The 14,855-nt window shown below is 49.9% G+C and overlaps 1 protein-coding gene across 5 annotated transcripts in view; it reads left to right on the top strand.

Moving 5' to 3' along the window:
- The window catches only part of SEMA4A (semaphorin 4A), a 58,463-nt gene extending 44,286 nt beyond the window's left edge, over positions 1–14,177 (top strand). For all 5 annotated transcript variants that reach the window (XM_072114529.1, XM_072114527.1, XM_072114525.1 and 2 more), the window contains exons 8-15: positions 2,241–2,380; positions 5,618–5,790; positions 8,792–8,942; positions 9,021–9,210; positions 11,178–11,299; positions 11,396–11,559; positions 11,626–11,741; positions 12,994–14,177. In XM_072114529.1, the coding sequence (XP_071970630.1) occupies positions 2,241–2,380; positions 5,618–5,790; positions 8,792–8,942; positions 9,021–9,210; positions 11,178–11,299; positions 11,396–11,559; positions 11,626–11,741; positions 12,994–13,637 (1,700 nt within the window). In that variant the 3' untranslated portion in view covers positions 13,638–14,177. The remainder of the gene's footprint in view (positions 1–2,240; positions 2,381–5,617; positions 5,791–8,791; positions 8,943–9,020; positions 9,211–11,177; positions 11,300–11,395; positions 11,560–11,625; positions 11,742–12,993) is intronic.
- Positions 14,178–14,855: the final 678 nt, after the last annotated feature.

The following is a 14,855-nucleotide window of genomic DNA, read 5'->3' as shown; positions in this document are numbered from 1 at the left end:
ATTATAATGTGTGATACCCCGGGCTATGGGGGGCCTCCAACCCCAGGATTATAATGTGTGATGTTCCGGGTTATGGGGGGCCTCTCACCCCAGGATTATAATGTGTGATACCCCGGGCTATGGGGGGCCTCCAACCCCAGGATTATAATGTGTGATGTCCCGGGTTATGGGGGGCCTCTCACCCCAGGATTATAATGTGTGATACCCCGGGTTATGGGGGTCCTCTCACCCCAGGATTATAATGTGTGATACCCCGGGCTATGGGGGGCCTCCAACCCCAGGATTATAATGTGTGATGTCCCGGGTTATGGGGGGCCTCTCACCCCAGGATTATAATGTGTGATACCCCGGGCTATGGGGGCCTCCAACCCCAGGATTATAATGTGTGATGTCCCGGGTTATGGGGGGCCTCTCACCCCAGAATTATAATGTGTGATGTCTCGGGTTATGGGGGGCCTCTCACCCCAGGATTATAATGTGTGATGTCCCGGGTTATGGGGGGCCTCCAACCCCAGGATTATAATGTGTGATGTCCCGGGTTATGGGGGGCCTCTCACCCCAGGATTATAATGTGTGATGTCCCGGGTTATGGGGGGCCTCTCACCCCAGGATTATAATGTGTGATGTCCCGGGTTATGGGGGGCCTCTAACCCCAGGCTAATAATGTGTGATGTCCTGGGTTATGGGGGGCCTCTAACCCCAGGATTATAATGTGTGATGTCCTGGGTTATGGGGGGCCTCTAACCCCAGGATTATAATGTGTGATGTCCCGGGTTATGGGGGGCCTCCAACCCCAGGATTATAATGTGTGATGTCCCGGGTTATGGGGGGCCTCTCACCCCAGGATTATAATGTGTGATGTCCCGGGTTATGGGGGGCCTCTCACCCCAGGATTATAATGTGTGATGTCCCAGGTTATGGGGGGCCTCTAACCCCAGGATTATAATGTGTGATACCCCGGGTTATGGGGAGCCTCTAACCCCAGGATTATAATGTGTGATACCCCGGGTTATGGGGGGCCTCTAACCCCAGGATTATAATGTGTGATACCCCGGGTTATGGGGGTCCTCTCACCCCAGGATTATAATGTGTGATGTCCCGGGTTATGGGGGGCCTCTAACCTCAGGATTATAATGTGTGATGTCCCGGGTTATGGGGGGCCTCTCACCCCAGGATTATAATGTGTGATGTCCCGGGTTATGGGGAGCCTCTAACCCCAGGATTATAATGTGTGATGTCCCGGGTTATGGGGGGCCTCTCACCCCAGGATTATAATGTGTGATGTCTCGGGTTATGGGGGGCCTCTCACCCCAGGATTATAATGTGTGATGTCCCGGGTTATGGGGGGCCTCCAACCCCAGGATTATAATGTGTGATGTCCCGGGTTATGGGGGGCCTCTAACCCCAGGCTAATAATGTGTGATGTCCTGGGTTATGGGGGGCCTCTAACCCCAGGATTATAATGTGTGATACCCCGGGTTATGGGGGGCCTCTAACCCCAGGATTATAATGTGTGATACCCCGGGTTATGGGGGTCCTCTCACCCCAGGATTATAATGTGTGATGTCCCGGGTTATGGGGGTCCTCTCACCCCAGGATTATAATGTGTGATGTCCCGGGTTATGAGGAGCCTCTAACCCCAGGATTATAATGTGTGATACCCCGGGTTATGGGGGGCCTCTCACCCCAGGATTATAATGTGTGATGTCCCGGGTTATGGGGGGCCTCTAAACCCAGGAGTATAATGTGTGATGTCCCGGGTTATGGGGGGCCTCTCACCCCAGGATTATAATGTGTGATACCCCGGGCTATGGGGGGCCTCTAACCCCAGGATTATAATGTGTGATGTCCCGGGTTATGGGGGGCCTCTAACCCCAGGATTATAATGTGTGAAACCCCGGGTTATGGGGGGCCTCTCACCCCAGGATTATAATGTGTGATGTCCCGGGTTATGGGGGGCCTCTAAACCCAGGAGTATAATGTGTGATGTCCCGGGCTATGGGGGGCCTCTCACCCCAGGATTATAATGTGTGATACCCCGGGCTATGGGGGGCCTCTAACCCCAGGCTAATAATGTGTGATGTCCTGGGTTATGGGGGGCCTCTAACCCCAGGATTATAATGTGTGATGTCCCGGGTTATGGGGGGCCTCTCACCCCAGGATTATAATGTGTGATGTCCCGGGTTATGGGGGGCCTCTAACCCCAGGATTATAATGTGTGAATTCTCCCCTTCCGGCAGCGGATGCCTCCTTTGCGGGGTCCTTCTACATGCAGCCCCCGGACTCGGCTGGAAGGGTCTACATCTTCTTTGAAGAGACTGGGAAAGAGTTTGACTTCTTTGATAAAGTGACGGTGTCCAGGGTGGCCCGAGTGTGCAAGGTGATAATACCGCAATACTAACTACACCAGACATGGGGGGCCGGGGGGTACAAGGTGATAATACCGCAATACTAACTACACCAGACATGGGGGGCCCGAGTGTGCAAGGTGATAATACCGCAATACTAACTACACCAGACATGGGGGGTCGGGGGTACAAGGTGATAATACCGCAATACTAACTACACCAGACATGGGGGGCCGGGGGGTACAAGGTGATAATACCGCAATACTAACTACACCAGACATGGGGGCCGGGGGGGGGGGGGGGTACAAGGTGATAATACCGCAATACTAACTACACCAGACATGGGGGGCCGGGGGGTACAAGGTGATTATACCGCAATACTAACTACACCAGACATGGGGGGGCCTGGGGGTACAAGGTGATAATACCGCAATACTAACTACACCAGACATGGGGGGCCGGGGGGGGGGTACAAGGTGATAATACCGCAATACTAACTACACCAGACATGGGGGGCCCGAGTGTGCAAGGTGATAATACCGCAATACTAACTACACCAGACATGGGGGGCCGGGGGGTACCAGGTGATTATACCGCAATACTAACTACACCAGACATGGGGGGCCGGGGGGTACAAGGTGATTATACCGCAATACTAACTACACCAGACATGGGGGGCCGGGGGGTACCAGGTGATTATACCGCAATACTAACTACACCAGACATGGGGGGCCGGGGGGTACAAGGTGATTATACCGCAATACTAACTACACCAGACATGGGGGCCGGGGGGTACCAGGTGATTATACCGCAATACTAACTACACCAGACATGGGGGGCCGGGGGGTACAAGGTGATTATACCGCAATACTAACTACACCAGACATGGGGGGCCGGGGGGGGGGGGGGGGGTACAAGGTGATAATACCGCAATACTAACTACACCAGACATGGGGGGCCGGGGGGTACAAGGTGATTATACCGCAATACTAACTACACCAGACATGGGGGGGCCTGGGGGTACAAGGTGATAATACCGCAATACTAACTACACCAGACATGGGGGGCCGGGGGGGGGGTACAAGGTGATAATACCGCAATACTAACTACACCAGACATGGGGGGCCCGAGTGTGCAAGGTGATAATACCGCAATACTAACTACACCAGACATGGGGGGCCGGGGGGTACCAGGTGATTATACCGCAATACTAACTACACCAGACATGGGGGGCCGGGGGGTACAAGGTGATTATACCGCAATACTAACTACACCAGACATGGGGGGCCGGGGGGTACCAGGTGATTATACCGCAATACTAACTACACCAGACATGGGGGGCCGGGGGGTACAAGGTGATTATACCGCAATACTAACTACACCAGACATGGGGGGCCGGGGGGTACCAGGTGATTATACCGCAATACTAACTACACCAGACATGGGGGGCCGGGGGGTACCAGGTGATTATACCGCAATACTAACTACACCAGACATGGGGGGCCGGGGGGGGACAAGGTGATTATACCGCAATACTAACTACACCAGAAATGGGGGGCCGGGGGGTACAAGGTGATTATACCGCAATACTAACTACACCAGACATGGGGGGCCGGGGGGTACAAGGTGATTATACCGCAATACTAACTACACCAGACATAGGGGGCCGGGGGGGGGGGGGGTACAAGGTGATAATACCGCAATACTAACTACACCAGACATGGGGGGCCGGGGGGTACAAGGTGATTATACCGCAATACTAACTACACCAGACATGGGGGGCCGGGGGGTACAAGGTGATTATACCGCAATACTAACTACACCAGACATGGGGGGCCGGGGGGTACAAGGTGATTATACCGCAATACTAACTACACCAGACATGGGGGGTCAGGGGGTACCAGGTGATTATACCGCAATACTAACTACACCAGACATAGGGGGCCGGGGGGGGGGTACAAGGTGATAATACCGCAATACTAACTACACCAGACATGGGGGGTCGGGGGGTACAAGGTGATAATACCGCAATACTAACTACACCAGACATGGGGGGGCCGGGGGGTACAAGGTGATAATACCGCAATACTAACTACACCAGACATGGGGGGCCGGGGGGGGGGGGTACAAGGTGATAATACCGCAATACTAACTACACCAGACATGGGGGGCCGGGGGTACAAGGTGATTATACCGCAATACTAACTACACCAGACATGGGGGGCCGGGGGTACAAGGTGATTATACCGCAATACTAACTACACCAGACATGGGGGGCCGGGGGGGGGGGTACAAGGTGATTATACCGCAATACTAACTACACCAGACATGGGGGGCCGGGGGGTACAAGGTGATAATACCGCAATACTAACTACACCAGACATGGGGGGCCGGGGGGGGGGGTACAAGGTGATAATACCGCAATACTAACTACACCAGACATGGGGGGCCGGGGGTACAAGGTGATTATACCGCAATACTAACTACACCAGACATGGGGGGCCGGGGGTACAAGGTGATTATACCGCAATACTAACTACACCAGACATGGGGGGCCGGGGGGTACAAGGTGATTATACCGCAATACTAACTACACCAGACATGGGGGGCCGGGGGGTACAAGGTGATAATACCGCAATACTAACTACACCAGACATGGGGGGCCGGGGGGGGGGGGTACAAGGTGATTATACCGCAATACTAACTACACCAGACATGGGGGGCCGGGGGGTACAAGGTGATTATACCGCAATACTAACTACACCAGACATGGGGGGCCGGGGGTACAAGGTGATTATACCGCAATACTAACTACACCAGACATGGGGGGCCGGGGGTACAAGGTGATAATACCGCAATACTGACTACACCAGACATGGGGGGCCGGGGGGTACAAGGTGATAATACCGCAATACTAACTACACCAGACATGGGGGGCCGGGGGGGGACAAGGTGATTATACCGCAATACTAACTACACCAGACATGGGGGGCCGGGGGGTACAAGGTGATTATACCGCAATACTAACTACACCAAACATGGGGGGGGGGGTACAAGGTGATTATACCGCAATACTAACTACACCAGACATGGGGGGCCGGGGGGTACAAGGTGATTATACCGCAATACTAACTACACCAGACATGGGGGGCCGGGGGGGGGGGGGGGGTACCAGGTGATTATACCGCAATACTAACTACACCAGACATGGGGGGCCGGGGGGGTTGGTCTCCCCCTCCATGTGTTACATCTCATATATATATTTTCAGGATGACGTTGGAGGAGACAAAGTCCTACAGAAGAAATGGACAACGTTCCTGAAATCACAACTCGTCTGCCAACACCAGGACAACTTCCCCTTTAATGTGATACGTCACGTGGCGCTGCTCAACCCAGACCACCCAAAAGAGGCCGTGTTCTACGGGGTGTTCAGCTCCCAGTGGTGAGTGCCCTATAGGGGGCAGTATTATAGTAGTTATATTCTTGTACATAGGGGGCAGTATTATAGTAGTTATATTCTTGTACATAGGGGGCAGTATTATAGTAGTTATATTCTTGTACATAGGGGGCAGTATTATAGTAGTTATATTCTTGTACATAGGGGGCAGTATTATAGTAGTTATATTCTTGTACATAGGGGCAGTATTATAGTAGTTATATTCTTGTACATAGGGGGAAGTATTATAGTAGTTATATTCCTATACATAGGGGGCAGTATTATAGTAGTTATATTCCTGTACATAGGGGGCAGTATTATAGTAGTTATATTCTTGTACATAGGGGGCAGTATTATAGTAGTTATAGTCCTGTACATAGGGGCAGTATTATAGTAGTTATATTCTTGTACATAGGGGGCAGTATTATAGTAGTTATATTCTTGTACATAGGGGGCAGTATTATAGTAGTTATATTCCTGTACATAGGGGGCAGTATTATAGTAGTTATATTCCTGTACATAGGGGGCAGTATTATAGTAGTTATATTCTTGTACATAGGGGGCAGTATTATAGTAGTTATATTCTTGTACATAGGGAACAGTATTATAATAGTTATATTCTTGTACATAGGGAGCAGTATTATAGTAGTTATATTCTTGTACATAGGGGGCAGTATTATAGTAGTTATATTCCTGTACATAGGGGGCAGTATTATAGTAGTTATATTCCTGTACATAGGGGGCAGTATTATAGTAGTTATATTCTTGTACATAGGGGGCAGTATTATAGTAGTTATATTCCTGTACATAGGGGGCAGTATTATAGTAGTTATATTCTTGTACATAGGGGGCAGTATTATAGTAGTTATAGTCCTGTACATAGGGGCAGTATTATAGTAGTTATATTCTTGTACATAGGGGGCAGTATTATAGTAGTTATATTCTTGTACATAGGGGGCAGTATTATAGTAGTTATATTCTTGTACATAGGGGGCAGTATTATAGTAGTTATATTCTTGTATATAGGGGGCAGTATTATAGTAGTTATATTCCTGTACATAGGGGGCAGTATTATAGTAGTTATATTCTTGTACATAGGGGGCAGTATTATAGTAGTTATATTCTTGTACATAGGGGGCAGTATTATAGTAGTTATATTCTTGTACATAGGGGGCAGTATTATAGTAGTTATATTCTTGTACATAGGGGCAGTATTATAGTAGTTATATTCCTGTACATAGGGGGCAGTATTATAGTAGTTATATTCTTGTACATAGGGGGCAGTATTATAGTAGTTATATTCTTGTACATAGGGGGCAGTATTATAGTAGTTATATTCCTGTACATAGGGGGCAGTATTATAGTAGTTATATTCCTGTACATAGGGGGCAGTATTATAGTAGTTATACTCTTGTACATAGGGGGCAGTATTATAGTAGTTATATTCTTGTACATAGGGGGCAGTATTATAGTAGTTATATTCCTGTACATAGGGGGCAGTATTATAGTAGTTATATTCTTGTACATAGGGGGCAGTATTATAGTAGTTATATTCTTGTACATAGGGGGCAGTATTATAGTAGTTATATTCCTGTACATAGGGGCAGTATTATAGTAGTTATATTCCTGTACATAGGGGGCAGTATTATAGTAGTTATATTCTTGTACATAGGGGGCAGTATTATAGTAGTTATATTCCTGTACATAGGGGGCAGTATTATAGTAGTTATATTCTTGTACATAGGGGGCAGTATTATAGTAGTTATATTCCTGTACATAGGGGGCAGTATTATAGTAGTTATATTCCTGTACATAGGGGGCAGTATTATAGTAGTTATATTCTTGTACATAGGGGGCAGTATTATAGTAGTTATATTCTTGTACATAGGGGGCAGTATTATAGTAGTTATATTCCTGTACATAGGGAGCAGTATTATAGTAGTTATATTCTTGTACATAGGGGGCAGTATTATAGTAGTTATATTCCTGTACATAGGGGGCAGTATTATAGTAGTTATATTCCTGTACATAGGGGGCAGTATTATAGTAGTTATATTCTTGTACATAGGGGCAGTATTATAGTAGTTATATTCTTGTACATAGGGGGCAGTATTATAGTAGTTATATTCTTGTACATAGGGGGCAGTATTATAGTAGTTATATTCCTGTACATAGGGGACAGTATTATATAGCTATATTCTTGTACATAGGGGGCAGTATTATAGTAGTTATATTCTTGTACATAGGGGCAGTATTATAGTAGTTACATTCTTGTACATAGGGGGCAGTATTATAGTAGTTATATTCTTGTACATAGGGGACAGTATTATAGTAGTTATATTCCTGTACATAGGGGGCAGTATTATAGTAGTTATATTCCTGTACATAGGGGGCAGGATTATAGTAGTTATATTCCTGTACATAGGGGGCAGTATTACAGTAAGTATATTCCTGTACATAGGGGGCAGTATTATAGTAGTTATATTCCTGTACATAGGGGGCAGTATTATAGTAGTTATATTCTTGTACATAGGGGGCAGTATTATAGTAGTTATATTCTTGTACATAGGGGGCAGTATTATAGTAGTTATATTCTTGTACATAGGGGGCAGTATTATAGTAGTTATATCCTTGTACATAGGGGGCAGTATTATAGTAGTTATATTCTTGTACATAGGGGCAGTATTATAGTAGTTACATTCCTGTACATAGGGGGCAGTATTATAGTAGTTAGGCTCTTGTACATAGGGGGCAGTATTATAGTAGTTATATTCTTGTACATAGGGGGCAGTATTATAGTAGTTATATTCTTGTACATAGGGGGCAGTATTATAGTAGTTATATTCTTGTACATAGGGGCAGTATTATAGTAGTTACATTCTTGTACATAGGGGGCAGTATTATAGTAGTTATATTCTTGTACATAGGGGTGTGACACTGTCTGTTGTTGTGGTGTATCTAAGCCTGTGATGTGTGATACCTACCCCTCTGGTCATGTCTCCTGCAGGCAGGTAGGTGGCTCCAGTAGCTCCGCTGTCTGCTCCTTCAGGCTGTCAGACATTGAGGCGGCTTTCAATGGTCACTACAAGGAACAGAACAAGGAGAGCTCCAAATGGACCCGATACACAGGCCCCGTGTCCAGCCCCCGGCCTGGCAGTGTGAGTGGCCCTGTCCTGTAATCCTCTGTGCTGCTGTAGGGATCGGCTCCTTACTGTCTCCTCTTCTCCTTCGTCCAGTGCTCCTCTGGGAAGTTTTCAGACACGGACCTCAACTTCATGAAGGATCATTTCCTGATGGATGAGAAGGTCCATCCCGCGGATAAGCGCCCCCTACTGATCCAGCAGTCCGTCAGCTACACCCGCATCGCCATCGACTCTGTACGGGCCCTATCAGGGGAACTCTACACTGTACTGTACCTGGGCACAGGTAAGCGCCCCCTGCTGGTGTCACTGACAGCTGCCCCATCATTACTGCCCCCTCTACTGGTGTAACTGACAACTGCCCCATCATTACTGCCCCCTCTACTGGTGTAACTGACAACTGCCACATCATTACTGCCCCCCCTGCTGGTGTCACTGACAACTGCCCCATCATTACTGCCCCCTCTACTGGTGTAACTGACAACTGCCCCATCATTACTGCCCCCTCTACTGGTGTAACTGACAACTGCCACATCATTACTGCCCCCCCTGCTGGTGTCACTGACAACTGCCCCATCATTACTGCCCCCCCTGCTGGTGTCACTGACAGCTGCCCCATCATTACTGCCCCCTCTACTGGTGTAACTGACAACTGCCCCATCATTACTGCCCCCTCTACTGGTGTAACTGACAACTGCCACATCATTACTGCCCCCCCTGCTGGTGTCACTGACAACTGCCCCATCATTACTGCCCCCTCTACTGGTGTAACTGACAACTGCCCCATCATTACTGCCCTCTACTGGTGTAACTGACAACTGCCCCATCATTACTGCCCCCTCTACTGGTGTAACTGACAACTGCCACATCATTACTGCCCCCCCTGCTGGTGTCACTGACAACTGCCCCATCATTACTGCCCCCTCTACTGGTGTAACTGACAACTGCCACATCATTACTGCCCCCTCTACTGGTGTAACTGACAACTGCCACATCATTACTGCCCTCTACTGGTGTAACTGACAACTACCCCATCATTACTGCCCCCCCTGCTGGTGTCACTGACAACTGCCCCATCATTACTGCCCCCCCTACTGGTGTAACTGACAACTGCCACATCATTACTGCCCCCTCTACTGGTGTAACTGACAACTACCCCATCATTACTGCCCCCTCTACTGGTGTAACTGACAACTGCCCCATCATTACTGCCCCCCTGCTGGTGTCACTGACAACTGCCCCATCATTACTGCCCCCCCCTGCTGGTGTCACTGACAACTGCCCCATCTTTACTGCCCACTCTACTGGTGTCACTGACAACTGCCCCATCATTACTGCCCCCTCTACTGGTGTAACTGACAACTGCCCCATCATTACTGCCCCCTCTACTGGTGTCACTGACAACTGCCCCATCATTACTGCCCCCTCTACTGGTGTCACTGACAACTGCCCCATCATTACTGCCCCCTCTACTGGTGTAACTGACAACTGCCACATCATTACTGCCCCCTCTACTGGTGTAACTGACAACTGCTCCATCATTACTGCCCCCTGCTGGTGTAACTGACAACTGCCACATCATTACTGCCCTCTACTGGTGTAACTGACAACTACCCCATCATTACTGCCCCCTCTACTGGTGTAACTGACAACTGCCCCATCATTACTGCCCCCCTGCTGGTGTCACTGACAACTGCCCCATCATTACTGCCCCCCCTGCTGGTGTCACTGACAACTGCCCCATCTTTACTGCCCACTCTACTGGTGTCACTGACAACTGCCCCATCATTACTGCCCCCTCTACTGGTGTAACTGACAACTGCCCCATCATTACTGCCCCCTCTACTGGTGTCACTGACAACTGCCCCATCATTACTGCCCCCTCTACTGGTGTCACTGACAACTGCCCCATCATTACTGCCCCCCCTACTGGTGTAACTGACAACTGCCACATCATTACTGCCCCCTCTACTGGTGTAACTGACAACTGCCACATCATTACTGCCCCCTCTACTGGTGTAACTGACAACTGCCACATCATTACTGCCCCCTCTACTGGTGTAACTGACAACTGCTCCATCATTACTGCCCCCTACTGGTGTCACTGACAACTGCCCCATCATTACTGCCCCCTGCTGGTGTCACTGACAACTGCCACATCATTACTTCCCTCTACTGGTGTAACTGACAACTGCCCCTTCATTACTGCCCCCTCTACTGGTGTAACTGACAACTGCCCCCTGTGTCTTGCAGATAGAGGGTCAGTACAAAAGGCCGTCCTGGTTGAAGGGGGTAACAAGTCTCACATCATTGAGGAGTTGAAGCTTCTGCCGGTATCGGAGCCGCTGGAGACCCTCCTGCTGGACGGCACCAAGGTGAGAGGTCATTGTGTGGTTGTAGAGCTGTTATTCTCTGGTATCAGCCAATGTCAGTGCATGTAACTCCGCCCCTGTACATTATATGTCCTGCAGAGGATGTTATACGTGGGCTCCAGGGACGGCCTCCTGCAGGTCCCACTGGCCAACTGCAGCGTCTACAGGACCTGCTACGAGTGCGTCCTGGCCCGAGACCCGTACTGCGCCTGGAGCATCCCCACCCAGGACTGCCAGCCGCTCCCCGCACCCCAGGAGGACCGGTAAGTCATACCCCAAATATACCCCAAATACCCCAGCACCCGGACTAACACCTCCCCCACCCACAGAGACCTCTGGCTGCAGGACATAGAGAAAGGGAACCCCAACACCACATGTCTGAGCCCCACAGCGAGGGGGAGAGCCCACCGCCCGGGGCAGGAAGCCGACAACCCACCCACCAGAGGTAAGTGAGGGATAGGCTGTATTCTCAGTGATGACACCGCTGCTCTCTAGTGATGGATAGGCTGTATTCTCAGTGATGACACCGCTGCTCTCTAGTGATGGATAGGCTGCATTCTCAGTGATGGCACCGCTGCTCTCTAGTGATGGATAGGCTGTATTCTCAGTGATGACACCGCTGCTCTCTAGTGATGGATAGGCTGCATTCTCAGTGATGGCACCGCTGCTCTCTAGTGATGGATAGGCTGTATTCTCAGTGATGGCACCGCTGCTCTCTAGTGATGGATAGGTTGTATTCTCAGTGATGACACCGCTGCTCTCTAGTGATGGATAGGCTGTATTCTCAGTGATGACACCGCTGCTCTCTAGCGATGGATAGGCTGTATTCTCAGTGATGACACCGCTGCTCTCTAGTGATGGATAGGCTGTATTCTCAGTGATGGCACCGCTGCTCTCTAGTGATGGATAGGCTGTATTCTCAGTGATGGCACCGCTGCTCTCTAGTGATGGATAGGCTGTATTCTCAGTGATGGCACCGCTGCTCTCTAGTGATGGATAGGCTGTATTCTCAGTGATGGCACCGCTGCTCTCTAGTGATGGATAGGCTGTATTCTCAGTGATGTCACTGCTCTCTAGTGATGGATAGGCTGTATTCTCAGTGATGTCACTGCTCTCTAGTGATGGATAGGCTGTATTCTCAGTGATGGATAGGCTGTATTCTCAGTGATGGATAGGCTGTATTCTCAGTGATGGCCCGCTGCTCTCTAGTGATGGATAGGCTGTATTCTCAGTGATGGCACCGCTGCTCTCTAGTGACGGATAGGCTGTATTCTCAGTGATGGCACCGCTGCTCTCTAGTGAGGGATAGGCTGTATTCTCAGTGATGGCACCGCTGCTCTCTAGTGATGGATAGGCTGTATTCTCAGTGATGTCACTGCTCTCTAGTGATGGATAGGCTGTATTCTCAGTGATATCACCGCTGCTCTCTAGTGATGGATAGGCTGTATTCTCAGTGATGGCACCGCTGCTCTCTAGTGATGGATAGGCTGTATTCTCAGTGATATCACCGCTGCTCTCTAGTGATGGATAGGCTGTATTCTCAGTGATGCCACCACTGCTCTCTGGTGAGGGATAGGCTGTATTCTCAGTGATGTCACCACTGCTCTCTGGTGAGGGATAGGCTGTATTCTCAGTGATGTCACTGCTCTTTGGTGAGGGATAGGCTGTACTCTCATGTATATTTCTCTTCTCTCTAGCCTATAACTACACGGCGCGGTATAACTCCATCGTTGAGCTGCCTTGTCCTTCGCTTTCATCTCTCGCCTCCTACAGCTGGAAACATCTGGGGCAGTCGCTGGACAACGCGGTGGTGACTCCGGCAGGAAGTCTGGTTGTCATAGTGAAGAGTGAAACGCTGGGTCTGTACGAGTGCTGGGCCAATGAGAATGGCTTCCGGTACCGGGCGGCTCAGTACTGGATCAGGGACCCCAGTGGTGTGGGGATCAGCCACCGCGGCGCCTTTAATGGAGACAGTAACATGGCCTTTGAGAATGGCGCGTCCTTCAACAGCGATGAACACAACTACTACAAGCCGTTTGTGGCGGTGACGGTGCTGCTGACGCTGACGCTCTTCGCGGCCATGTGTTTGGCGCTGTACACCTGGCGGGACCAAATTAGAGCAAAGAGTAAAATCCAGGGCTGCAGCACCCCAGAGTCCGAAAAACTGTCCGGTGCCAAACAGCCGGAGAAGACCCCGCTCAACGGCTTCTGCCAGTACGGTCGCAACATCACCAAACCCTGCTGCGTGCCCTGCCGAGCCGGGGGCAAGATGGACGTGGACAACAACAGCGTCAACCTGACGCCCAACGGCGGCCCCGCAGACCCGGCCTCGGACGTCTGAGCCTGCTGGGCGGGGGGCGCTGCCAGGACACACCCGCAGACAGACTGCCATGTTGTTTTTGGACAGGGGTTCATGATGGTTCCTTCGGCTGTGATCATGGCGGCCACCTACCTCTCCAGCACTGCCACATGGGACCAAATACCACAAAACCTAAGCCAAGATGGCTGCCGGGCACACACAGCCGGGGGCAGACTGGGCGACTGTTAACCCTTCAATAATGTGAACCCACTTGTACATACAGACAGACATGATCACTGCCAAGTCGTGGGTCCGTCTGGAGGAGATGGCGCCAGTGCAGGGCTCCTACACGCAGGGGGCAAACAGCCGTGATGTACAAGCCCGCGCACACGCGTGACCAAAGCTCGGAGTGTGACTGTGCACGTGTGTGAGCACCTATACGTGTCCTGCTGCGGATATATGGGGGGGGGGGGGTTGTCAAGTGTCCCACGTCTCCTGTTGTTGCAGTACCGTATCAGTATTATGGGGGCGCTGTGTGCATGATCAGTCACTGCCAGATGTGTACAGTCTAATGTTTTTTTTAATAAAATGTAAAATATGTAAACACCAGAGTCATTGTTTCATGGCCGCCATCGCCCTGCCGCCCCCTAATATATATCTCTGCAAAATACAGACCGGACTGAACCGGAGGCTGCTGGCTCCATCTCTGCAGTCGCATTAACCTCACAAATGCAAATCACAGAAAATTTACATGACTATAGAGGAGCGACCAGTGCATTACATGATTATAGAGGAGCGACCAGCACATTACATGATTATAGAGGAGCGACCAGCACATTACCTGAATATAGAGGAGCGACCAGCACATTACATGACTATAGAGGAGCGACCAGCACATTACATGAATATAGAGGAGGGACCAGCGCATTACATGAATATAGAGGAGGGACCAGCACATTACATGAATATAGAGGAGGGACCAGCACATTACATGAATATAGAGGAGCGACCAGCACATTACATGACTGTAGAGGAGGGACCAGCACATTTCATGACTATAGAGGAGGGACCAGCGCATTACATGAATATAGAGGAGGGACCAGCACATTACATGATTATAGAGGAGAGACCAGCGCATTACATGAATATAGAGGAGGGACCAGCACATTACATGAATATAGAGGAGCGACCAGCACATTACATGACTGTAGAGGAGGGACCAGCACATTTCATGAATATAGAGGAGCGACCAGCACATTA

The sequence above is a fragment of the Engystomops pustulosus genome, chromosome 7 (assembly GCF_040894005.1).
Source record: "Engystomops pustulosus chromosome 7, aEngPut4.maternal, whole genome shotgun sequence".
In the NCBI taxonomy this organism is placed as follows: domain Eukaryota; kingdom Metazoa; phylum Chordata; class Amphibia; order Anura; family Leptodactylidae; genus Engystomops; species Engystomops pustulosus.
The sequence above is the reverse complement of the archived record's forward strand: the minus strand, read 5'-3'. Positions and strand labels throughout refer to the sequence as shown.